The sequence below is a fragment of the Aotus nancymaae genome, unplaced genomic scaffold (assembly GCF_030222135.1).
Source record: "Aotus nancymaae isolate 86718 unplaced genomic scaffold, 86718_ANA_hifiasm-v0.15.2.pri h1tg000049l, whole genome shotgun sequence".
NCBI classification, from domain to species: domain Eukaryota; kingdom Metazoa; phylum Chordata; class Mammalia; order Primates; family Aotidae; genus Aotus; species Aotus nancymaae.
Window position 1 is genome coordinate 33,612,133 of NW_026988463.1, and position 26,638 is coordinate 33,638,770.

At 60.2% G+C, this 26,638-nt stretch overlaps 1 protein-coding gene across 1 annotated transcript; it reads left to right on the forward strand.

The window, feature by feature from the left end:
* Positions 1-21,504: 21,504 nt before the first annotated feature.
* LOC105718422 (large ribosomal subunit protein uL15-like) lies at positions 21,505-24,522 on the forward strand. The gene is made up of 4 exons (XM_064362769.1): positions 21,505-21,583; positions 21,659-21,858; positions 23,056-23,179; positions 23,994-24,522. Exons 1-4 carry the CDS (start codon positions 21,505-21,507, stop codon positions 24,467-24,469), a joined length of 879 nt encoding a protein of 292 aa, XP_064218839.1. The 3' UTR covers positions 24,470-24,522.
* Positions 24,523-26,638: the final 2,116 nt, after the last annotated feature.

Genomic DNA, 26,638 nt, shown 5'->3' on the forward strand with positions numbered 1-26,638 from the left:
TCAGCTAGACTCCTGGCTCATCACAAGGACAGAGGGCTTTCTGGATCCTGGGGTGCTTGCCTTGTGTACCGGGAGAATCCGATCACACGTGGGCTTGGAGAATGAGTGTGAGGTTTTTATTTTATTTATTAATTTTTTTTTTTTTAAGACAGACTTTCGCTCTTGTTACCCAGGCTGGAGTGCAATGGTGCGATCTCGGCTCACCGCAACCTCTGCCTCCTGGGTTCAGGCAATTTTCCTGCCTCAGCCTCCTGAGTAGCTGGGATTACAGGCATGCGCCAGTATGCCCAGCTCATTTTTTGTATTTTTAGTGGAGACGGGGTTTCACCATGTTGACCAGGATGGTCTCGATCTCTTGACCTCGTGATCCACCCACCTCGGCCTCCCAAAGTGCTGGGATTACAGGCGTGAGCCACCGCGCCCGGCCCTGATTTTTTATTTTGTTTGTTTTGGGTAGAGATGGGGTCTCACTACATTGTCCAGGCTGGTTTTGTGCTGGCCTCAAGCAATCCTCCTGCCTTGGCCTCCCAAGCCAGTGCTGGGATTGTAGGTGTGAGCCACTGTGCCTGGCCCCAACACATGCCTTTTCTGTGAGACCATAGCTGGTGGGTATATTTATGGGGTACATGAGATATGCTGATGCAGGCATACAATGGTCAGTATCACATCGGGGAAATGGGGTGTCCATTACCTCAAGCATTCATCATTTCTTTGTGTTACAAACATTCCAATCATACTCTTTTTTTTTTTTTTAATGCACAGTAAATTATCATTGACTGCAGTCCCAATACATTATTTTTTTTTTTTTTTTTGAGACAGAGTCTCACTTTGTCGCTCAGACTGGAGTGAGTGCAGTGGCACAATCTTGGCTCACTGCAACCTCTGCCTCCCAGGTCCAGATGATTCTCCTGCCTCAGCCTCTCAAGTAGCTGGGACTTCAGGTGTGAGCCATCACGCCCAGCTAATTTTTGTATTTTTAGTAGAGATGGGGTTTTTCCATATTGGCCAGGCTGGTCTCAAACTCCTGACCTCAAATGATCTGCCTGCCTCTGCCTCCCAAAGTGCTAGGATTACAGGCGTGAGTCACCTCACCCAGCCCAAGTCCAGTAGGACATGAGGCCTGAAGCAGGCATGCCCCTGGCATGGCTCAGGCTGGTCCAAGTGTGGAGGGAGGCAGTGACGGTAGCTTTACTCTCAAGCCAGCAGTAGGAGTCACGGCCCCAGGTGTCAGGAACAGGGTAGGTGCCTGGGGATCCCTGCATGGGGACAGACAAGCCCAGGGTGGCTCTGGCTGTCACCTGCTCTCTGTGAGGCCTAGGTAGGGGACTCGAGGGTCCCCCTCAGTTTCCTTATCTGCACGGTGGAGGCAGTAGGCCTGTTCCTGGGCTGAGTGACATCAGGGGCCATGGGCTGCGGGCTCACATCCCACTTTCTGGGAGCATCCCGTGAGCTCTGACGGCCCCTGCCCAGTTGCTGAGGCTGCCCATGCCCCAGAGTCGATGCTGTTCCCGTGGAGCCCACAGTCTCCCAAGTTCCCACTGCTTCCCTCTCACTCTAACCCCCAGCCCTCCGGGGCCTGCTGCCAGCCCCGTGCCAAACCCAGGGTGGAGGTGACACCTGGGCACACGCTGGACACCAGTGTCCTCGGCCTGTGGCTGTCCTCACCGCAGGGTGCCCAGGTCAGGATTCAAACCCAGGCCCGAGCTGCCCCTGTCTGTGCAAGGCTCTGTGCCCCCTCCTTCCAGCCCATCTCGAGTGTCTGACCCCAGAGTGCTCATGCCAGACTCTGGCCGTGTAGAAGACACCTCCAGCCACAGACAGGCCCTGCAGCCAGGGCCTGGGGGCCTTACTCACCATGATTCGCAGCTCTGTCCAGGAAAGGAGACAAGGCCACCTCCAGATGGCCCCAACACACAGGCCTCAGGCATAGGGATTGAGATAGAAGGAGGGCCTGGTACCCTGGGGCACCGGCCAGCTCAGCATCCAAACACCTGCCCTGGGTGCGTGAAGAAGCAAAGAGGTCAGAGCCTGCACCCAGCCATGCAGCCTCAGGCAAGAGGCAACGCCCTGGGCCTCAGGTTACCCTCTGGGAAGACAGCATGTGTCGGGGGCTGGCTCAATACAGCGGGTCCTTACCGCTGCTCATGTGGGTCTGCGGGTGGAAGGCCCCCAGCGGCACTAGGTTTAGCTGTAGAATCCTGGGACACAGACACCAACCAGAGTGGCCTAGGCCAGGAGTCCCGCCTTTCCACCAGCCCCTTACTGCTGAAGGACACTTCAGACTTCGCTTCATTCCCTGTCACTTTTGTCACGAATAAGTATGCCAGGAGGTTAACAGGTAAATAAAAACGCAGCTAGACACAGCATGAGGCCACAGTGGCCATGGACCGGGAGGACTGTGGGACCCCAGGGCTGGACAGCATCTGGGCAGCCGATGCCAGCCTTGGCAGACCCCACGGCACCTGTCCAGAGGCTATGTGCAGGCACGGCCCTGCAAAGTGGGCGGTCAGAGGCAAAGGTCACAGCCGCTTCGGGCTCTTTACTGCAATGCATCCCCTCTGTTAATCCTCACTCAGGGCTCAGACAAGCCCCTGTGTGCCCCCATGGGTGGCCTTCCCCCTCCGGTGACGCTGCTCCCCAACCCCTGCTGTGTGCAGACCCCATGGCATCTGGGCTGCCAACACCAGCCTTGGCCACCAGACCCAGGAGGCCCAGCGGGGCCAGGCAGCGACAGAGGCCAGGGCGGGGCTGGGGGTTTCCCAGGGAGGGTCCCCACAACCCTGCTTCGCTTTCCTCCCACCCATCCCTTCCCAATTCCGAGGCGGCTGCTCCAGCCACCCGCCTGCTCCACTATTGTTTACTCGAGGGTTTTCTTCGAATGGGCGTTTTTAACTCAAGTTATTATATTTTGAAAAGAAATCTTACAGAGCCACTGGAAATGGAAAACACGCATTGCAGGTGGCAAATAGAAGGTGTCCGTGCAAGCGGCATGAAAACAGAGTGCCCACGGGATCCCGCACGGCTGGGCCTGCCATGGGGCTCCAGCTCCACTCAGTGCCAGGAGGGGATTACTCCAAGTCACACCACAGAGAACGGGGATCTGCCTCCCAGCCCCACTCACCAGGAGAGCGCCCCCACCTGATGGTCGGAAAGTTCATCCTTTAATCAATGCAGCCATTAGTGGGCAGCACCTGTAAGCACTGCCTAGCGGGGACTTGAAATGACTGAATCTTGGCCCCAGTTCAGAGACAGCATCTGCGTACAGAGACTCCTGCTTTCCACTATTTCCCCAGTCCCACTCCCAAGTGCCTCCCTGCACTGGAGTATGAGCAGAGGAGAGAGACAGCAGCCCTAGGCTGGTGGTGTCCACACCCAGGCTACCTGGCCATCTCTTAGACTCACCTACACCCGCCATGTAAAGGCACTGAGAAGTCCTGCAGAGGACACGTCAGCCTTGTTTAACTCAGTATTTCCCCAGGACTCCTTCTCCCCAGCTCTACCCTGGATCTGGAGGGTCCTCTGTGAAGGACGAACAATAGGCAGCCTCCTGGGCAGATCTCATCCATCCACACTGGTGAGCACACTCTCAAATCCAGCTTTGCTCAAACAGCAAAATGATTCCCACACAAATGACATCTGACACTTCTTGTGTCCAGTAAAGCCATGGGGCATGCAGGACTGCTCTGAACTCCATGTATCCAGGCCAGGAGCTGCAGCCTCACCCAGTGCACCCCAACCCCCAGCCTGAGCAGGAGAGGTGGCCCTCACTTCAGGCTCAGCCGTTTACAGTGTGTTCTCTGCAGACCTTATCAGTGCCTTGGCCGATGACTCTGTATCCAGCCATTTCAAGCTCAGCCATAAAAGGAAAGTGAACATGGCTTTCTCCTGCACGTGGCAAGTGTTCATGCTCCAAAAAGCCTCTTGGACAGGACAAAGATGCTCACCCCTACCCGCTGGTCCGTGCAGGTGCTGCTGACAGAGACGCACCCATCCTCAGGGACTCGTGGGAGGGCACCCTGTGACTGCAGCCCAGCACCGGGCATAGGGATCTTAGAAAGGTTTCTGTCGCCTCCCAGTTCAACCTACCCAGGAGGGCCCCGTGACCCATGCACGCTGAAGCTCCCAGGAAGCTGCCCAGGGAGGCCCAGTCTGTACCTCTGCAGCTGCAGAGCCCGCCCAGCTACCTTCTGGGAGGGGCAGCATCGGAAGTAGGGCCTTTAGGATGGGGCAGAGCTTTGGGGAGGGAGACGGCAGGTGGAGGGAAGAGCAGGAAGTATTTGGGAACCCCACTGGCCAGGGGACAGGTCCTGTGGTTGCCAAGAAAGTGAGAGGACCTGCTGAGCCTGCAGAAACTGAGGCCAGGGTCAAGTGTAAACAGAAGCCAGGATGGTGGCTCACACCCATATTCCCAGGGCTTTGGGAGGCCAGGAAGGGAGGATTGCCTGAGGCCAGGAGTTTGAGACCAGCCTGAGGAACAAAGCGAGACCCCATCTCTACAAAAAAATAATTTTAAAAAAATTATCTGGGCATGGTGGCACGCGCCTGTGGTCCCAGCTACTGGGAGGCTGAAGTCAGAGGATGGCTTGAGCCCAGGAGTTGGAGGCTGCAGTGAGCTATGATTGTGCCACTGCACTCCAGCCTGGGCAACAGAGCGAGACCCCATCTTTTGAACAGGTGGGGAGGGGGAGGGGCTAAACACAACAGTGGTCGCCAGAGCCTGTGGAGGTGGAGGGGTGGCCACTCTGACCACTGCCCAGCCTGAGTGGCCCCAGTGTGCCTCTTCCCCTTGGCTTTCAGCCCGCAAGGTGACATCCTCACCTGCCTCACAGAAGGGGGTTGCTCCCCAGGTCACTCAGCCCAGAGGTGGCCCACGGAGGCCCAGGGCGCTGCAAGGAGCTGCATCCTGGGTGTCAGGCTCCATCTTTGGGCAGGTGCAGTCTGAGCCAACGCCGTAGGCCGGGCTGTGGTGGGGACCCTGTCTAGGTGGCTGGGAGGGTACAGGAGTCCCTCAGCCCCAAGTCCAGGGCTGGGGAGACATCCTCAGGTGGGGGCAGCAGCGTCAGGGCTGACTGTCCAGCCCCCAGCCCTGAGCCCAGGGCTCTGCTGCCTGGGAGCCTCTGCTAATTGGCCCCAGCACCTCCCGGGCTGAACGTTCCTCAAACATGCCAATCTTGCTGCTTGATTGACAACCTGTCACTGTTTCATGAGGTTTCTGAGGCGCTCCCGGGACTCCACAACCTTAGAAGTTAGATGAAGAACTCCAGGAAACAGAGGTCAGCCAGGGGCCGGAAGTGAGGCCCTCACATGAGGCTGTGGGGGACTGTGGGGCTCCTAAGAGGCCATGGGCTCATGAGGGCCTGTGGGTGCATGGGGGCCTATGGGGCTCATGGGAAACTCTGGGGCACATGGGACCCTGGGGGGTACATAGGGGACTGTGAGGTACATGGGGGACTGTGGGGTACATGGGGGACTGTGGGGGTCATGGGGGACTGTGAGGTACATGGGGGACTGTGGGGATCGTGGGGGACTGTGGGGTTCGTGGGAGACTGTGGGGATCATGGGGGACTGTGGGGTTCATGGGAGACTGTGGGGTACATGGGAGACTGTGGGGTACATGGGAGACTGTGGGGTACATGGGAGACTGTGGGGTACATGGGGGACTGTGAGGTACATGGGAACTGTGGGGATCGTGGGGGACTGTGGGGTTCGTGGGAGACTGTGGGGATCGTGGGGGACTGTGGGGTTCATGGGAGACTGTGGGGTGCATGGAGGACTGTGGGGTACATGGGGGACTGTGGGGATCGTGGGGGACTGTGGGGTTTGTGGGAGACTGTGGGGATCGTGGGGGACTGTGGGGTTCATGGGAGACTGTGGGGTACATGGGGGACTGTGGGGTTCATGGGGGACTGTGGGGATCGTGGGGGACTGTGGGAATCGTGGGGGACTGTGGGGTTCATGGGAGACTGTGGGGTACATAGGGGACTGTGGGGTACATGGGGGACTGTGGGGGTCATGGGGGACTGTGGGGGTCATGGGGGACTGTGAGGTACATGGGGGACTGTGGGGATCATGGGGGACTGTGGGGTTCGTGGGAGACTGTGGGGATCGTGGGGGACTGTGGGGATCATGGGGGACTGTGGGGATCGTGGGGGACTGTGGGGTTCATGGGAGACTGTGGGGTACATGGGGGACTGTGGGGATCATGGGGGACTGTGGGGTTCGTGGGAGACTGTGGATCGTGGGGGACTGTGGGGATCGTGGGGGACTGTGGGGATCGTGGGAGACTGTGGGGTACATGGGGGACTGTGGGGTACATGGGGGACTGTGGGGGTCATGGGGGACTGTGGGGGTCATGGGGGACTGTGGGGTACATGGGGGACTGTGGGGGTCATGGGGGACTGTGAGGTACATGGGGGACTGTGGGGATCATGGGGGACTGTGGGGTTCGTGGGAGACTGTGGGGATCGTGGGGGACTGTGGGGATCATGGGGGACTGTGGGGATTGTGGGGGGCTGTGGGGTTCGTGGGAGACTGTGGGGTACATGGGGGACTGTGGGGATCATGGGGGACTGTGGGGTTCGTGGGAGACTGTGGGGATCGTGGGGGACTGTGGGGATCGTGGGGGACTGTGGGGATCGTGGGGGACTGTGGGGTTCATGGGAGACTGTGGGGTACATGGGGGACTGTGGGGTACATGGGGGACTGTGGGGGTCATGGGGGACTGTGGGGGTCATGGGGGACTGTGGGGTACATGGGGGACTGTGGGGGTCATGGGGGACTGTGAGGTACATGGGGGACTGTGAGGTACTTGGGGGACTGTGGGGATCGTGGGGGACTGTGGGGTTCGTGGGAGACTGTGGGGATCGTAGGGGACTGTGGGGATCATGAGGGACTGTGGGGATCGTGGGGGACTGTGGGGTTCATGGGAGACTATGGGGTACATAGGGGACTGTGGGGTACATGGGGGACTGTGGGGTCATGGGGGACTGCGAGGTACATGGGGGACTGTGGGGTACATGGGGGACTGTGGGGATCGTGGGGGACTGTGGGGATCGTGGGGGACTGTGGGGTTCGTGGGGGACTGTGGGGTACATGGGAGACTGTGGGGTACATAGGGGACTGTGGGGTACATGGGAGACTGTGGGGTGCATGGAGGACTGTGGGGTACATGGGGGACTGTGGGGTGCATAGGAGACTGTGGGGTTCATGGGGGACTGTGGGGTACATAGGGGATTGTGGGGGTCATGGGGGACTGTGAGGTACATAGGGGACTCTGGGGTACATGGAGGACTGTGGGGATCATGGGGGACTGTGGGGTGCATAGGAGACTGTGGGGTTCATGGGGGACTGTGGGGTACATGGAGGACTGTGGGGATTGTGGGGGACTGTGGGGTTCGTGGGAGACTGTGGGGATTGTGGGGGACTGTGGGGTGCATGGAGGACTTTGGGGATCATGGGGGACTGTGGGGATCGTGGGGGACTGTGGGGATCGTGGGGTACTGTGGGGTGCATGGGGGACTGTGGGGTACGTGGGGGACTGTGGGGTACGTGGGATACTGTGGGAATCGTGGGGGACTGTGGGAATCGTGGGGGACTGTGGGGTACATGGGGGACTGTGGGGTCCATGGGGGACTGTGGGGATCATGGGGGACTGTGGGGTACATGGGAGACTATGGGGTACATGGGGGACTGTGGTGTACATGGGAGACTGTGGGGATCATGGGGAACTGTGGGGATCGTGGGGGACTGTGGGGATCGTGAGGGACTGTGGGGTGCATGGGGGACTGTGGGGTTCATGGGAGATGTGGGGTTCGTGGGAGACTGTGGGGATCGTGGGGGACTGTGGGGTTCGTGGGGGACTGTGGGGATCGTGGGGGACTGTGGGGTACGTGGGGGACTGTGGGGATCATGGGGGACTGTGGGGTACGTGGGGGACTGTGGGGATTGTGGGGGACTGTGGGGTACGTGGGGGACTGTGGGGATCATGGGGGACTGTGGGGTGCATGGGAGATTGTGGGGATCATGGGGGACTGTTGGGTGCATGGGAGACTGTGGGGTTCATGGAGACTGTGGGGTGCATGGGAGACTGTGGGGTGCATGGGGGACTGTGGGGTGCATAGGGGACTGTGGGGACCATGGGGGACTGTGGGGTGCATGGGGGACTGTGAGGTACATGGGGTACTGTGGGGTTCATGGGAGACTGGGGGATACATGGGGGACTGTGGGGTTCATGGGGGACTGGGGATCATGGGGGACTGTGGGGTGCATGGGGGACTGTGGGGTACATGTGGGACTGTGGGGTTCATGGGGGACTGTGGGGTTCGTGGAGGACTGTGGGATTCTTTTAAACATGTTTCTTTTGTAATGAGAGGAATCAATGAAAAGTTAAGGCTGGGTCAGGCAGGAGGGGCCCCTGAACCCCTGGGGCCCTGAAGCTGTGTGGGGTAAGCGACAGGTCTGGCCATGATAGGGTGGGTAGGCCCAGCCCACCGTGGGCCTGGAGCCCCGACAGAGCAGGAGCCTGCCCAGTCCCCTGGCCCTTCCCACCCTGGTCTCTGAGTCTGCTGGAGACCTTGCTCCCTGCCCAACCCAAGGCATCCAGCCCCGCAGGGTGGCGGCGTGTGTCCTGCCGGGAGCCATCTGTCTCCACTGTGCCCAGGTGCCCCACTGGGGGCTTCAAATAATAGCCACCTGTCCCTTCCTCACTAGCCCTGAGCCATCTCGGGGCCTGGGGACCTCCCAGAGGCCCTGCACGGAGGGTCAGGCTCTGGCTCTGCACTTGGGGCCGTGCCTGGTTGTCAGGGACACACTCAGCTGGGCTCTGAGCTGGAGTCACTGGGGGATCCTCAGTCTGAGTCTGAGTGGAGCTGGGACCAGCTTGGGAGGTGAGTGGCCATTGCCTGAAACTCTTCAGGCACTGCCAGCCCAGTGGGTACCCGTCTGCAGACCAGACTTGTGGGAGGGGCTGATGTGCCCAGGGTCACACAGGGCAGATGAGGACACAGCCATGTGCATCACAGAGTGGCCAGACATGAGGGAGCCAAAATGGCTCGGCAGTCACTGGGCCAGCCTGCCCCCCACACACAAGGCAAATGCCCTCAGCCCTGTGTGGCAGATGGGTAAACTGAGGTACAGAGGGGGCCAAGGTGCACAGGAAGCGTCATGAGCCAGGTCAACACGGGTGCAGCAGCCACGTGTTTCCATGGTCTCACGTGGTCCAAGAGCCAGGAAAGGCGGGTCCCACTCTAGGATGGAGACATGAGGCCAGGGAAAGTGGACATTGTCACACGGGCTGGTAACTCCATGAGGCAAGGCCCAGGGGAATGAGAGATGGAGACGAGGAGCAGAGAGAAAGAGGCCAGAAGAGGAGGCCAGTGGGAGAGGTGTGAGGCCAGGGGAGGCCGGGAAGAGGACCAGGGCTCAGGGGATGAGGGTTGGGGAGGAGAGGCCACTCACTGTCCCCAGGGCCACACCATGTGTGAGGCCCGCTCCAATCATCCGGCCCAGGGCCCTCCCACCCCTGCCTCTCCTTGTCCTCCAGCCTGGCGTGGCCTGAGAAGCCAACATCCCGCTCAGAGCAAAGGAGCCTCTTTCTGTGGCCATGCTCCCGCTCCCGTGCGTGGCAGCCAGCGACGGAGCCCTGGGCTCTTCAGGGAGCATGGACAGAGAAGGGCAAGACAGCCTTTGCCGTGATGACCACTGGATTAGCCACTGCTCCTGACATTAAATGGCACGATGATGAGACCTATTTCAGAGCCTTCCTCATGGAGGGCCAAGGCCTGGGGATGGCAGCTGCGTGGCATCAGGGTTGGGAAGCAGCTAGGAGGGGACCCTCTATGGGGGAGCCCGGAGGAGGCCACAGAGCCCTGAGCTTTACAGCATGGGCAGGAGGTGCCAGCCAGGGCTGGGCTGCAAGGGCTGGTGCTCACACAGACAAGAAAGACGGGCCAGGTTCAGCGCCCCAGGCCTCTCCTGATGCCCCAGACCCAGGCCCCTCCATCCCACCTGCCTCCCTTCCCTGGGGCCATAGGTTGGTGTCACCCTGTGCCCTCTGTTCCATACCCCACCCTGCCCTGGGACGTTGTCTCCCTCTGTCAGGCCTACCTCCCAGCACAGACCCTCCCAGAGGCCTCCTTTGGCTCCCCCAGGGACCCCACAGCACTTCTGCCACGGCCCACAATCTGCCCATCTCGGGGCTCCATCCAAGCCCAGCTGGCCGACAGCCAGAGTCCATCCATCATGCCGCCCACCACCCTTCCAGCATGATAGGGTTAGTTCTCGGGGAGCATGGTGGCTACTGCCAGCAAGGAGTCCCCAGGAAAATCAGGTGACGCCAATAAACCTCCCTCCGACACCCCACGGCCCACATGGACCATCATTCTTCCACATCGACCGGCCCACCAAGGCCGCAGCTGCGGTGGCACGGACAAGGCCCTCGTCCATCAGCCTCGGATCATCCACAGCCCGGGAGCCCCCAGCCGCATCTCCTGGCTCCCGGCCTGACTCCATCACCAGGGCTCCAGCCCGTGTCCAGCCTGTTGGGGTGGGAGTGGGGGTGTGGTGCTGGGCAGTGCTGCCGCCCTCCAGCCCGACATTGCCGAACAGCCTGGCAGAGCCTCCTCAGCAGGCAGGACCAGCACTGTCAGCAGCTCCCCAGGCTCCAAATGCCAGCATGCCCACCCAAGTGTGGGAGGGAGAGGCCCAGAGGCCCCACCGGGCATCAGACAGCCCAGGATGGGCACGGGCAGTGGGGGCTGCAGGGGCCCTGGGGCTGCTCTGCCAGTCCGCCCTGGAGAGCCCAAGGGGCCACCCCCAGCCTCCCTCCCCCATGACAAGTGTCCCACTGCAGCTGGGGCAGGGTTGGAAAGCGTGCAGCCCTGGGCAGGCCGGGTCATCCGGGCCCTCTCCCTCCCCTGCCCTGGCCCTCCCCACTACTGTTCGGCTCTGCAACTGTTGGACTCTGCCCCCGCAGCGACCCACGTGCCCTGACAATCCAAGCCATCTTGGCCCCAGGAAGTCTTCCCACAGGCAACGCTGAGCCCCAGCTGGAAAGTCAGCCCCGTACAGGCACCGGGGACAGACAGTGGTCAGCCCTGCAGGCTCCGTTATTTCTGTTTAAAGGGTGAACAGGCTGGGTACAGTGGCTCACACCTGTAATCCCAACACTTTGGGAGGCCGAGGTGGGAGGACTGCTTGAGCCCAGGAATTTGAGACCAGCCAGAGCAACATAAAGAGACCCCCTCCCTAAGGAAAAAAGAAAAAAATCCCCGTTGCGGTGGCATGTGCCTGTAGTCCCAGCTATTCAGGAGGCTGAGGCAGAAGGACTCCTTGAGTCCAGGAGTTTGAGGCAGCAGTGAGCTATGATCACAGCACCACATTCTAGCCTGGGCAACAGAGCAAGATCCTGTCGAAAAAAAAAAGAGTGGTCCTCAGAGCTGGGTGTGAGGAGCTGGGGCCACATGCCGCAGAGGACATGCCCAGAGGGTCTTGCTCACCAGTGCTGCATTTGGGGTGAGCCAGCAATGACCAAGTGACCTCGTGTGAATGACTCGTGGTGTCAGAGCCATGCACGGCCCGCTGGGTTCCACTCCATGCCTTGATTTTCAAGCACTGCACCCAGCCTGTTCACCCCAGAAATGACTGCACCACAGGGCTGGCCACTGTGTGTCCCTAGAATACACTTAGGACAGTGCTGGTCTATGGTAATAGGGCTCAGAAAACATGGGGCTTTTCCTATTCCGTTTGAAAGATTTCAGTGCTACTTGTGGGAGGTTCTGCCCACGCCAACACTGAGGTGGAGTGACTCGCCCCAGGTCCCAGAGGACCCGACCCTGGGAGGACCCGATCCTGGGAGGACCCGACCCTGGGAGGGAGGACCCGACCCTGGGAGGACCCGACCCTGGCCTAGGAGTCCAGTTTCACTCTGACCCAGGTGGGCAAAGGCAGGACAGGGCCACCATGCCTTCAGGCCCTGTGGTAGCCCCGACATATTAGGCCCAGCCACCTCCCTCTATCTGGCTGCCTGACCCTGACGGTCACCCTGGCAGCTCCCAGGCTGGGCTCGGGGGCACTTGGGGTACTGCCACAGGGCCAGGCTGGGTGGGCCAGGATCTCTCTAGGGTGGGGTCTCAGAGCCTTGGCAGAGCCGAGGGCCTGAGGACCGTGCCTAGCCCATGAGACCCCAGGCCTTAGGCAGGAGGCCAGGGCAAGGAGCCACGGACCGGCCTTCAGGGTCCACACAAGACTACACAGTTTGGGAAGAGGGAGTGTGCCCAGGGGCGGCAGGGCAGGCCTGTAGCAGGGTCACGGGTGAGGCTGCCAGAGGGAGGGTCCAGGAATGTGGGCTCGCAGCAGGGCAGGAGCAGAGGGAGTCCTGGAGATGGAGGTTCATCGTCTGCATTGGCGGGAGCTGCCCTGCACCAACACACTGGGGACCAGGTTGGGTGTCAGAGCAGCTGGGGCAGCAGGAAGCTGCTGGGCAGTGAGGAGAGCCCTCCACCTGCTCACCTGGACACCAACCTGACCTGGGACGTGCCACGGCCACGTGCAGATCACCCAAGATGAATGCTGGGCAGGGCTGGGACACGAGTCCCAGGGCAGCTGGGCAGAGGGGCAGAGCAGGGCAGTCTCTGCAGGGAGAGAAGTCAACCCTTGGCCTCGAGGGTCACGGGCTGGGAGAGCCCACCTCCCGTCACTGTCCCATCCAGCTCCCATCCCCAAGAGCAGCCAGCCGGGCATCCAGGAGACCCCCGAGATGGGGAGGCGCTCAGTCAGGGCTGCTGTGTGCTGGCCTAGCGATGCCCAGGAGGTACAGGCTCTTCCTAGGTGCAGGACCACAGGGCCTGGCTTAGTAGCTGACCCAGTCACACCAGGGTCAGGGTGGGACAGGATCCACTCTGTGGCCCAGGCTCCCCATCCCTACTCCTGAGCTGTTCTGACATCCAGCCTACTCCACCTCCCCTGCCCACCTCCCCTCCCCTGCCCACCTCCCCTCCCTTCTCCTACCTCCCCTCCCCTGCCCACCTCCACTCCCCTGCCCCACCCTGCCCACATCTACATTGCACAGATCCAGGTGGGCCTCAAGCCCAGGCCGGAATGTTCTCCCAGTGAGAAACCTGGGTGTCCCCTCTGACAGCCAAGGCTTCCCTCCCGGTGAAGCAGGTCACACCTGGTCCCTCCCTTCTGGGGATGGGTGTGCTCAAGAGGCAGGTGACTTTGCCCCTCCTGCTGAGTGACCGTGGCTGGCCATGGCCCCCCAGGCCCCCAGCACATGGGACACACAGCCCTACCCTCTTGATGACACTGCAGCATCTTCCAGCTGCAGAGGGTCACCCTCAGCCCACCTGGCGTCTCACCATCACATAGGAGGCCGAGGGCGGCAGCATCGGAGTCAGCTGGGTGTGAATGTGGACCCTGGGTTCCTTCCCTGAGTGGCTGCCTCCCCAGAGAGCTTCGCCCTGCCACAGGCACAGGGCCAACCTGGGGTGAGACCTCCCCAAGCTGCCCTGCCCTGGAAGGCAGTCCTGCACCTCAAGGGGTCTTGCTGGGCCATGGCCGCCCGCTCCCGCTAATGGGGCTGCCAGCCACAGCACGAGCCGGTTGGTGGCTGATTGATGGGTAATTGTTTTACCTCTGAACAGCCCGAGCCCCATAATTTGGAGGCATAAATCCCAGCCTGTCGGGCTTGGCTGACATGGAATGACACCCAGAATTAAATAAAAGCATAACAATTAACAGCCCATAAAAATGTTCTAAGCGAAGCCTCGCACAGGAAAGCGCGTCTCCATCTCTGAGCGGAGTTCCCGAGGGCTCGGAGAGGACTGCCTTGGGGTGGCAGGATGCCAGGTCTGGCGGGGCAGGCTGCCCTCTCCTAGAGGGACAAAGCTCCTCTCTGGGCCCATATGTCACCTCACCAGGTTCACTACCCATTCACGGGCAAGCACCCCTCACCCCTGGGTCACTTATGAGCAAGTGTCGTCACAGATGGGCACTGAGCTTGGGGCAAACACCCACCCTCATGCCCCGCAGAGCCCATGGCAACCACTTCCCGGACCCCATCCTGCTCTGGGCACAACAAGCTGCTAGACCAAGCCCCGTGTCGGGGGCCAGCATGGGGAACCAGCATCAGGACGGCGCTCAGCAGGCTCTTCCCAGGTGCCTGAGGGTGCACAGGTCCCCAGGCCTGCAAGGGCCCACCCCTCATAGGCAGAGTGCTGTGGCCCCAGGCCCTTGGTGGGGAGCTGGAGGCCTGAGAGCTCTGAGGGTCACTGGGAAGAGGTGCGTCTCACCCCAGGGCCTCTCTGGCCCCAGCCTCCTCCCTCGGGGCTGCAGGGACCCTCCACTAGCCTTGGCACTCCGAGTCGTGGACAGATGGGGCAGAGGAGTGACATCCTGCCCACGGCTGGACAACAGGACCCCTGAAGGGCTGGGAGGACACCTGAGGATGAGGACATGAGGAACCGGAGGGCCCGAGTCCCCAGACCCAGCTTCCTGCCGGTCCCCGTGGATATGACGGTGGCCCGTAGCAGCCACACGTGGACACACGCAGTGGCCTCCAGGCTCCGGCTACAGCTGGGTGAGGTTCCACCGGCCGTGGAGGGCTGGCACGGGGCCCCAGTGCCTGGCCACAGCCCGAACACTTCCCCTGACCGCCGCACAGCCCACGTTAGGACTCAGTTCCTAAAGAGCTGCTGTCCTGGCATTGGGCACCGGTAGGCAGCTGCCTAACTCAATTGCCTCTGAGCTCTGTTTCATGACCCAGTGATTGTGACTTTGTTTCCTTACTGTCATTGTTTTAAGCCTCCTCTGTGGTGCTCTCTGGGTTCCTCAGGCTGAGTGAGGCCTCGGGGTGCACAGCGGGGCTGGGGCTCCCAAAGGCCTTCTCAGAAGAGGCACATGGACCCAAGGAGAGAGTGGCTTGCTGAGAGGGGCCACCCAACCTCTACACTCACCCACCACACTCGCCGAGGGGGTCCCAGAGGGCAGAGGTGGGGACCTCAGGATCAGCACGGTAGCTGGCAGCGGGGTGTGACCTTGACCTTGGATGTGGCACAGATAATTTGGGGAGTGTCCATTGGTCCCAGCGGGAGGACTTCAGCCAAAGGGCGCCAATGGGAGGTCTAGGGGTAACCTGACGACCGACCGGCACATTCCTGAGAGAGCCAGGTGGCCGCATAAAGGTATAAAGGTGGAGGGCTGCCTTGGAGAAAGCAAACTCGGGGTGGCCACACGCAGCCCCCCAGGCTCCAGTCCCGGCCCCCTCCCCAGACACTCAGCAGGAGCCGCACCCGCATTGGGAATTCGGGGCAGGTCCAGCCTGCATGCTGTGTCAAAGAAATGCAACACAATTAATTAGCCCCTAAAAAAAGCGTTTGAAGTGTTTATTGCAGGACGGCGCTCCTGGTTTTATAAGCAGATGGGGAAATAAAGTGGTGGGGATGACAAGCCGGGAACAGCTGCACAGGGACCCGGAACCTAATTCATAATTCAGCAGACTAATCAGAGAACATCTTTTGCAGGCGCCATAATGAAGGGACGTGAGGCCGCAACTGATAAGCCGCTCCCCATGCGCCGCCACACCCCTGCGCTGCCCCACCCCAGGCAGCCCCTGCCTCCAGCCCTGGCCTGACGGAAGCACCCCGGGGCCCCCTCCCTGGTCACAGCAGTTCCCTGCGACATTTAGTCACAAGCCCATTTTTCAGTAGAGGAAGCTGAGGTGCAGGAAGGCTGAGCCTGAGGGACCTGTCCTGGCGGATACGCACCCCCACAGGCCCTCAGTCCCCGATCCACAGCCCAGGCCACAACCGAAGAGGTGGGTGTGACCCTCCTGGACAACCCTGGACCCTCTTGTGCAGGAGGGGCTCCAGGTAGACTGAGGAGCTCTCCCTCCCAGCAGGTGAGGTGTGGAGGGAGAAGAAAGAAGGGGAGAATGTTTACCGGCCAGGAGGATGTGGGGTGGGTGTGAGGCTGGACTTTGCTGAGCATGGGCTGGGTGGGGACCTGGGGGAGGGTTGTACATGGGGCAGGCCATGGGCCCGAGCAGGGAACCTGGAGTAATTGAACATAAAAATTCACATGCATTTGGCCGGGCGCTGTGGCTCACGCCTGTAATCTCAGCACTTTGGGAGGCCAAGGTGGGAGGATCACTTGAGGTTGGGAGTTTGAGACCAGCCTGGCCAACATGGCGAAACCCCGTCTCTACAAAAAAATTAGCCGGGCGTGGTGGTGAGTACCTGTAGTCCCAGCTACTTGGGAGGCTGAGGCAGGAGAATTGCTTGAAACAGAGAGGTGGAGGTTGCAGTGAGCTGAGATCGTGCCACTGCACTCCAGCCTGGGTGACAAAGTAAGAGTCCGTCTCAAAAATAAAATAAAATAAAATAATTCACATGCATTTTATGAATCTTCTAGCTCCAACAGGAGCCCAGCCTTCCCAGCAGTCGTGGACTGTGAAATGTTTGTGACAGCCGTGAGTCCTTGTTTTCTCCTTGGCTGCAGTGGAAACGACGGATCGGGGGCATGGGCGCCAAGCCTCCCCATCCCCCGCTGACCCTGCCCCTCCCCCACACGCTCCTGTGTGCCCTGTGAGTGCCGGAAAGACATGGGGACCCAGGGAAAAGCCCAGCACACACCTGCCCTGAGCAGCTCATGGCCTCCTCAGGCAGACATATGGGCTCAATTAAATCCTGCACAAGCCTTTTACTTAAACACATAAAACCACAAATACCATCAGAGTGGTTGATGTCACAGCAGAGGAAGGCAAGGGGGCTGTGGTGCCGTAAGGGGTATTTCAGGGGCCTTGTGGAGTTGGCTTCGAGGCCTAGGTAGGAGCTTGCCAGTGTGAACGGCACCCGTCACCCTCCTCTGTGGCACTGGCGCTGGATGGGGCTGACACTTGGGTTAGAAAGCCTCGGGTCAGACTCTGACCCCAACCTCCATTGGACCTCACACGCTTCCTCTCACAGGATTTGAACGATGGTAGGGGAATGGGGGAACACGAGCCCGGCGACCTGCTGCTGCATCACAAAGCCACCCGGTCTCTCGTGTGCTTGGTCTGTGGGTGTGGAGTCCGGGCGGGGCTCAGCAGGGCAGTGTGGGCGGCTCTTCCGCTGCGTGTGACCTCGAGGGGGCACTCAGGGTACTCGGCCCCACCTGTGCGTCCAGGCCTGGCCGGGCAAGCTGGCTGCAGGGCTGAGCCCCACAGGCCCTCCTGCTCCATGAGATCTCCCTGCTGCTCAGATCCTTCGACGCAGCTCAGGGCCAACAGCAGGAAGCAGCACAGGGCCTGGGGTGTGGCGCAGTGCCACGTCCACCCCACACCCACAGTCAAAACCTCCCCAGGCTGCCTAGTTCCAGGGAGGGATGAAGATGGCAGAGTCACCGACGGTCAAGGAATGGTAACCACCTCCAGGGGCCCCGTTGAGTCTCTGCAGGATGGGCTCAGTACAACGCCGGGTGGGGCAGAGGGGCAAAGCCCACCTGGACCTCAGCCAGGAGCCCGCGGGTGCCAACACTTCCCTGGGAAACAGGACCAGGGCCCCCAGCTCCTGGGTGGGCAAGGTGTGCAGTAACTGGCCCCTCAGGGGGCAGAGCCAAGCTTGGGACCCCCACCGAGGCAGGGTGTCAGTGCTGGGCAGGATTTGGATCCACTTCTTCTGCACTCTGACCCCTTTCCCTAAGTCAAGCTCTCCCCAAAACACCCCTGACCAGCACAGCCCTCCTCGAACGCTGCAGGCAGACTCCTTGTTCCGACGCCACCTGCACAAGGTCCCCAGCTCTTGAATGGCAGAGTGAGGACACGAAGCCAGTGTCCCTGACTCCAGGGCCATGTTCTTGGCCCCAGCCAGGCCCCCCGCATGGACCTACACCTGCTGTCTACACGTGGTGCCTGCCACCCTTCCCCAGCCCCCACTGTCCCACAGCGAGGCAGAACCCCACTCAGGTGCCCTGCACAGAGGGAAGGAGACTGCTCCTCCGAACCTCCACCCCTCCGCCCAGGTGGAGCCCTCCGTAGGCTGCTCAGAGCCCCAGGAAGTGGACTGGAGGGCAGGACGGCACCTGGTGTGGTGGGGCCACTGTGCAGGTGGAAGCTGCATGGGACCCATGGACACGGCCCCACGGGCTGAGGGCCTAAGCAGGGCAGCCAGGACCCTCCTCCTGTACCCCCTCCCTACTGGTGTGTGTGTTGTTTCTGCGGGCACAGTGCCCACTGGATTGTTCCAGCCCTCCAGGCCTGCAGTGCCATCACTTCCAGAGTGGTCTGGCTGTGGACAGAGCCCCCACCCCCCTGTGCCTGGCCTGTCCCTTGGACCAGGCTCCTGCAGAGGCAATCTCGCTAAACAAACATGCCCCGGATTTGCTCTCTGTGCAAACAGCAGCAACTGCTGTACCACAGACGAGGGGCTCAGAGACCACAGTGAGGGCTTCCGAGCCGTGTCCTTCGAAGCAAGAACACCGGAGGCAGCACCTTGCCCCCGCCTCCATACACACCAAGCTGTGTGGCGTCCTTGGGGGATGCAGCCGGCTGGTGCTGGGACCTGCTGCCATCTCCTGAGATACCCAGCCCCTCACAGGCACCATGCTGATGTCACAGCCATAACGGTGCAGCACGGGGACAAGGTGCACATGGCCCTGGCCCCAGAGAGGAGGACCCAGACAGCAAACAAGCTTGAAAGAGAGCCGGGGCCAGCAGCCCACGCACCAGAGACCTGCCCTCGTCCCAGTGCCCATGCCCACTCCAGTTCCACGGCTCTGGGGGAGACCGGCCTCTGCTACCCTGAGCTGGCCTCCAGAGGGAGGCTGCTCCTGCCTCAGACCCACCGGGCCCAGCCTGGGACCCCAGTGCAGAGGCCACTCTGCACCCTCGGAGGGGGGCAGGGAGGCCTGTCCAGGGCGGCCCCCTCACTGCCTGCTTTACCACCTTCTCACCCCATTCAAGCCCTCCAGGGGATTGAACAAAGAGTCTAGGCCGGCCGGGCATGGCGGCCCAGGCCTGTAATCCCAGCACTTTGGGAAGCCAAGGTGGGAGGATCGAGACCAGCCTAGGCAACACAGTGAAAGCCCATCTCTACAAAAAAAAATAAAAGTTAGCCAGGTATGGTGACATGCACCTACAGTCCCAGCTACTTGGGAGGCTGAGGCAGGAGGATCGCTTGAGCCCAGGAGCTTGAGGTTGTAGTGAGCGATGATCACACACCTGCACTCCAGCCTGGGTGACAGAGCAAGACTCTATCTAAAAACAAACAAATAAATAAATCCGTTTTTAAACATTAGCCGGGCATAGTGATGCACACCTGGAGTCCCAATTACTTGGGAGGCTGAGGCAGGAGGATCACATGAGCCCACGTGTTCAAGCCTGCAGTGAGCTGTGATGGTGCCACTGCTCACCAGCCTAGGTGACAGAGTAAGATCCTATCTCTAAAATAATAATAATTTATTTTAATTTAATTTTAAAAGACTGGGGTGACAGAGCAATCAGGAATAACGCCCTTGGACATTAGCAGAGGGCACCCTGGGGCTGTCCCAGACACAGAACCATCAGGGTGAGAGGCTGGCACTGGAGATTGGTGGGTGCAAGGCATGGTCCCAGCGTCCCCAGCTGGCCTCACCCCTGCTGGCTCCCAGCCCTGCCCCCATCCTGGAACTTCCGGCTCCTGAGGAACCAATGGCTCCTCACAACGTGGCCTCTGCCCCCCGCCTGCCCAGAGCTCCCGCCCCAGTCCCCACCACAGACCTGGGAGAGGATCATATAGCCCCTATGGAGCCTGAAAAACAGGCCCATGAAAGGATGGCACGTTTCTGAGGCGGAGGGTCCCTTTTCTGCATTTTCCAAATGTTGATGCACTGGCGTGAGTTTCTCATGGAGTTGGAACAGCAAACCTCAGCAGGAAGCAACCAGGCTGCCCTCGGGTTTGCAGAGGAGCTGGAGGCCAGGGGCCCGCTCCTCCTGGAGGGGCCGGGAAGGGCCTTGTGGAAGTACTGGGTGGGCTGAGGGCTGGCCAGTGCGGGCTCAGTGGGGCCCCACGTGCAGTTGCCTGGTCAGGCCACGCCGACCTCCGAGATGCATTCTGCGTCTCTCCCTGGGGGCCGCGCCAGCCCCATTTCATGGCTGCTGCGACAGTTGCATTAACTTGTACCTAATGGGACGCTCAGCTATTGGACATGGAGCAATTCCAGTTTAATTAGGCGTCAGGAAGCTGGGCATTAATTAAAGTAACAAAAGACTCAGCACAATGCAAGACCGGCCGTGCTGGGAGAGGCTGTGGTCTAGGCGACAAGGGCTGATGAAGCGCAGGACGCAGGCCCGGCACTGTCCACATGTCTCCACCCACCTGGAGGCCACCAAGGCCTCGCACCCCGACCTCCCTGGCCACCATGGCCCAGGCCCAGCCTCTCTGGGCTGGGCTTTGTATGCTGAGCCCCCAGAGGCAGGGGATGGGAAGCCCTGGAACACCCAGGGTCCTTGTTAAGGCTAAAGGCATGCCCCGGGAATGCCCACAAGGTGGCGGCAGCCGTGGAGACCTGTCACACCCCAGCACCTGGCTTTGGCCAAAGCCCCCTCTGCACTCCCTTCCAGCCTTCCCTCCACTAGAATTTGGACACCCCTCAATGGATGCAGACCCTGGCCACCCTCAGCTTCCTCCTCCCACCCAACCGAGCCAGGAACCCACAGGAGGTAGCTGGAGACACGCCAAGAGCAGAGGTCACAGGAGACGAAACAAGGCCACCAAAGCCGGCAGTGACACCTAAAGTGGACTCAGCCCACCATGCTGCCCCTCCGGCCTCTGCCCTTGGCCCTTGCCCACAGCCTGCACCCCTCCCCTCCCACCTCCTCCCAACCCTGTTGGGCCTCTGCCCCTCCAAGGCCATGAACACAAATCACATGAGGTCTGCCTCTATTGTATTTATGGCAGACATTTTATGTGACTGGTTTTTTTTTTTTTTGAGATGGGGTCTCGCTCTGTCACCCAGGCTGGAGTGCAGTGGTGCGATCTCGGCTCAATGCAGCCTCCACTTCCTGGGCTCAAAGGATCCTCCCACCTCAGGCCCCCAAGTAGCTGGGGCTACAGGCATGCACCATCATGCCCGGCTAAGTTTTGTATTTTTTTGCAGGGAGGGGTTTCCCTCCATATGTTGCCCAGGCTGGTCTTCAACTCCTGGCTCAAGCAATCCGCTTGCCTCAGCCTCCCAAAGTGTTGGGATGACAGGCGTGAGCCGATGCACCCAGCCTGTGACTTTTTATTTTAAGGGCAGGTGAGTTGGGGGCTTTGTGTTCCTTTTCCCAAGGAAAAACAGAAAACTAGATTACGACCCCCAGTCACCCGTCCCCCGCATTAGCTGCCTCCGGGTCTCCGCTGCCCTGGGTCTGCACTTGGACCATCACACCTGCGACACCTCTTGGCCCCAGACCAGGCTCTAGGCTGCGAGGCCAGCAGAGAACTCAGGTGCTCTGGTCAAAGGCGCTGCTCCCCAGCCCAGCCCCCAACAGCATCACCTCCTTCCACCTCGATGTTCTGCCTGAAGACGTCCGGCCTCAGCTGCCTCCAAAGAAGTGCTGACATCTGGACCTCCAGGCCTCAACGTCCACGTAAGTGAAGGGCACAGCACTGACCGAAGGGTCCTTCCCTCTTGCACTCACTCACTGGGGGCCAGTGAGACCCAGGGTCCCTGGTGCAACACCGAGAAGACCCCAGCCACGTGACGAGGTGGGTGATCTCCGAGGAGACACGCACCCTTAAGCCTCCCATTGGCACGGCCGGATCCCGGTTCTGCAAGGCTTCTGAGTTCAGCCAGGTGAAAATTCGGGGACACCCAGGCAGCAAGTGGCAGACTCTTCCGGAAGGGCCTGGACGAGGGTTCTGGGTGAGGGCACCACGGCCGGGCCCAGAGTGGGGGGCTCCGTGACTGTGCTGGGTCCAGACCGGCCCTGCACCCAGGTGCTAAGTGCCTTCCTATCAACGTTTCTCATAGTGGTGATCATATTTTTCCCATCAGTCGAGAATCAAATCAATGGGATTTGAGTAACTGGAGATTGATTTTAATTAAGTCTGAGAAGTTTTGTGACCAGGCCTGACGGAGGACTCCTCCCTGCTGGCTTCAGAGGGGTCAGGGGACTGGAGCCTGGTCCACCAGATGAGGTGTAGGCAGGGCTGCCCCCGATGACCTTGAGCCCTGGCCTGGGACTTCCCCTACCTGACCCCAGAACCAACCGTGTCCTCCACCCAGGCTGAGTCTGATGCTCTGCCCATGGGGGAGAAACCCACAGGCAGGGGTGACAGGTGGCGCCCTGAGGAGGGGCAGGGGCCAGAGAAAGACCCTGGCTGGCAGGCATGCAGGCAGTGGCTCTTCCAGGCCGCACTCCTCAGCTGGGCCCTCCGACCATGATTTCCAGGACGTTGCCACATTGCTCCCTTCTGTCACCTCCAGGAGGCATCACCCCACACCTGCCTCTGAGCCTGGTTTTGTGCAAATCTTGTCCTGTAACCATCCCTGGGCCCTGCTCCCCAGGTCTGTGGGCTGCTGGCACTGCCCTGCCCTCAGTCCCATGCCCACAGCCCAGTGACCACAGGATGAGGAGGGCAGGCCCCGGCCTGGCCCCTGTAGGCTGTTTTCTGCCCTGCCATTCCCCAGCCCCCAAGCATCTCATAAGGCTGCCCAGAGCTAGAGCCCCTGTACCTGTTCCCAGGTGGTGCACAAGCCCTGCCCCTCCTACCCCCAGCCTCCCAGGGTCCCCTCTCTCTTGGGGGCCCAGGCCTCCTCAGCCACCGCCAGCTGCTCCACCACTCAGCAGCGAGAGGATGTGTTTAATGACACACAGCAGAGAAGGTCATTAGTAGGAATGCATTATTAAGGGGGAGGCCCAGTGAGGCAGGCTGATGAATCACCTGAATCCCTAGGGACCCAGGGCGGGCGCTGAGCTCTGGGGAGGGACGGCCACGTGGCAGGTGCATTGGGGGAGCCTGGGTACTGGGGCAGCACCCATCCCAACTCATCCAAGCCCTGGACAGGGGCTTAAAGACTTTGGATGCTTTGGCCCTGAGGACCCCAACTCTACTTCAGACACTGGCTGAGCCCAGTGCCTCCAAGAGCATGAACCCCCTCATCCTACAGAGCCTCTGCACTGGCTTTGGGGCGGATGTGGGCAGTGCCCTCTTGGCCCGCAGATCCCTCAAGGGGGAGGCATGTAGGGTCTGGGAACAGCCACTCCCCGGGGACCGAAACCAGCCCTCCCACCCTCCCCAGAGGCCTGGACTTCCATCCCTGTCCCAGGCCCTACAGTTGTCCCAGGAGTCCCTCCCAGGCTGATGCCAGGCGCCAGGAGCCAGTTGGGGCATAGGAAGGTGGGCTTGGGGCAGCAGCTCAGCCGGGCTGATGGGGAGCGGTGGCGGAGTAGCAAGGCGGGCGGGACACCTACCCCATGGCAGCACCCAGGGGTCAGGACACGGCACCGATGCTCACATGGGAAAGACATTTGCAGGCACACGAGGCAGGTGGCAGGGCCCCACTGGAGGAGCCTCAGTGAGCACCCAGGCCCAGAGGACAACCGCCCCAGAGCCCCAACCCCAGAACACAGAGCTGGGCACAGCTAATCGGGAAATGCCCATCGGGGCACACTCCCAGCACAGTGCCCCCAAGCTGGAGGGCGAGAGGTTCTGGACCTGAGGGCCAGTGGGGGCCATAGGAGCTAAGTGCCCGGGGCCTCCGACACTAGCCTCCAGGACTTCAGACAGCCCCAGCCATCAGGGCCTCAGTTTGCCCATCCAGAAATGACCTTGAAACAGAGGTCACTAGGGAGGCAGAGCTCCCTGAAGTGGGAGACGGGCACCCGAGGCTGGTACCACACCTGCCCAGCCCATAGCCCGCGGAGCCTGTCTGTGTGAGCGTTGGGAAGGCCCCCACTGGCCCGCTCCACGAGGCTGCCACCCTCGGCCTTCACATCTCCAGGTGCCTCCTTTTTAAAGTCTTGTGCCTTGAAGCTCTTTCCTCTGGGCCGCCAGCATGGCCTTACCACCAAGCTTTTTCCACGCAGCCATCCAGACTGAGGAAGACCCGGAAACTTCGGGGCCACGTGAGCCACGGCCACGGCCACATCCGCAAGCACCGGAAGCGCCCCGGAGGCCGTGGTAATGCTGGTGGTACGCATCACCACAGGCTCAACTTCAACAAATACCACCCAGGTTACTTTGGGAAAGTTGGTATGAGGCATTACCACTTAAAGAGGAACCAGAGCTTCTGCCCAACTGTCAACCTTGACAAATTGTGGACTTTGGTTAGTGAGCAGACACGGGTGAATGCTGCTAAAAACAAGACTGGGGCTGCTCCCATCACTGATGTGGTGCGATCCGGCTACTATAAAGTTCTGGGCAAGGGAAAGCTCCCAAAGCAGCCTGTCATCGTCAAGGCCAAATTCTTCAGCAGAAGAGCTGAGGAGAAGATTAAGGGTGTCGGGGGGGCCTGTGTCCTCATGGCTTGAAGCCACATGGAGGGAGGTTCATTAAATGCTGAGTACTTGTAAAAAAAAAAAAAAAAAAAAAAATCTTGTGCCTTGAAACTTAAAGTGCAAGAGCAGCCTCAGCGCCCTATCCATCCTGCCCTGGGCCTGCCGGGCTCGGGAAACTGAGGATGGGACCACACCTATCTGGCCCACAGCCCACTGGGCTCTCACCTGCCCCGTGGTCACTGCCATCTTTGCCATCACTGTGAGATGGGGACGTCTGAACAAGGGAAGCAGTGGCCGCCAACATCCCCCGGGCCTCGGCGTTTCTGCATTTCCTGGTGACTTGGGGAACGGCAGCCGCAGCAGGGGCACCACGTTTTCCTCCTGCATGGGCTGAGCTCCGAGGGCTCTCCATCGGGAGAACGCCTGCTTCTCTCTGGAATCAGGACCTTGTGGGGAAGCTGAGCTCAGCCGCAGGCCATCTGCATCAGCCTCTCGCCCTGTGACTTCTGCGCCACCGGTGTTCCTGCCCGAAGCCGTCGTTACCACTGTGGTTAGAACAGAGCGGTGGCCTCCGGAGCCCTCCCATCCCCACGTGGCCCCAGGGTGATCCGGGAGCCCTTCTTTCTTTTTTTAATTTTGTGACTGGCTCTCGATTTGTCACCTAGACTGGAGTGCAGTGGCACGATCATGACACTGCAGCCTCCAACTCCTGGGCTCACCTCCTGAGTAGCTGGGACTACAGGCATTTACCACCATGCCCAGCTGCTTTATTTTTCATAGAGACAGGGTCTTCTATGTTGCCCAGGCTGGCTTCCAGCTCCCGGTCTCAAGCAGTCCTCCCATCTCGGCCTCCCAGAGTGCTAGGATTGTAGGGATGGCCACTGTGCCTAGCCCCACCGGGACCCCAGGTGGTCATGAGCCCTTCCGACTTTCTCTCCTCTTCTCCCCTCTAGGGCTTTGTGGGTGAGCACCCAGCATCCCTGGGATGCAAAGTCCCAGGGTCCCTTATCCTTGGAGTCCAGGCCAGTGGGTTCACTCAGGGTCTCATGGAAGGCTATGTCTGTCACAGCCTCAGTCTGATAGGGGACCAGGTGGCTTCGAGGGGTCTAGGAGCTGTGACAACTCAGGCTGGTCCTGCTCAGAGGATGAGGTGAGGGAACCGCATGGTGGTGTCAGTTGGGAGGCAGGCCAGACAGGGCAGGGAACCAGGATCAAAGAAACTGGCTTATGTGAGGGGCAGCAGGTCCCCAGGTCCTGCCCCAACCTGGGCTCCTGGCAGCTCCCAGCCACTGCGCAGGGCTACAGAGTCAATAGCCTGGGGGTGGAGGGAGCAGGCCTGCTCTGCCTGGGATCGCACTCTTCATCTCCCTGCAGCTGAAGGGTTCACTCCAATAAACACATGTGGCAGCCAGGATTAGGATAGCACCAAGCAACCACTCACACTTTAGTGAGAATTGGTGAATGGAGTAGCCCTGGGCTGGATTCCAGGAACATGGCAGGTCAAGTTGGGTGGTGGAGGGGGTTCACCCAAGGCCTGGAGGGGCCGGGGCAATAGAAGAACCAGAGACTAGCCCACGGGGCAGAGGATACCCCCACCCACTAGCCCAGATATCCAGAACACCTGCAGGCACAAGGCAGACTCCTAAGTCAACCCCATGACCATCCACAATCCCAGTGGGACAGGAAGAGACTCAGACTCTACCCACCTGGCCCAGTACTAGGAGAGACTCCTGCCTTTGCACATGCGTGCAGGGTCCTCACTCCATGTGTGTGTGTGGGGTCCTCATACTCCAAGTGTGGGTAATAACCCCCGATACATGGCACCAGGACACAGCGGGCCCGGGGGGGCCAGTCTCAGCCCAGATGACGTGGCCACCCCCAGCACCAAGGTGCCCTCGCTGCACAGGACATCAGCAACTTTGATGGGTTTTCATTTAACATTCTCTTTATCACAATTACTTTGAAAACTATTAAGTGCAGTTATTAATCGTCGAGTAATTATTATCCGCTCTTATATTAATCATTGAGTCATTATTATCTGCTCTTATCTGGCCATCGGGAATGTCACCAACATTTAAAATTTTTAGTTGTTAATATTTTCTGGACATGGGAGTGGTTTCCTGCACCTCCACACATTCCCTCCCTGCTCGCTGTGAGGCTGCCTGGGGCCCACCCTGTTATGGCGAGCCCCTCTCCAGTGGT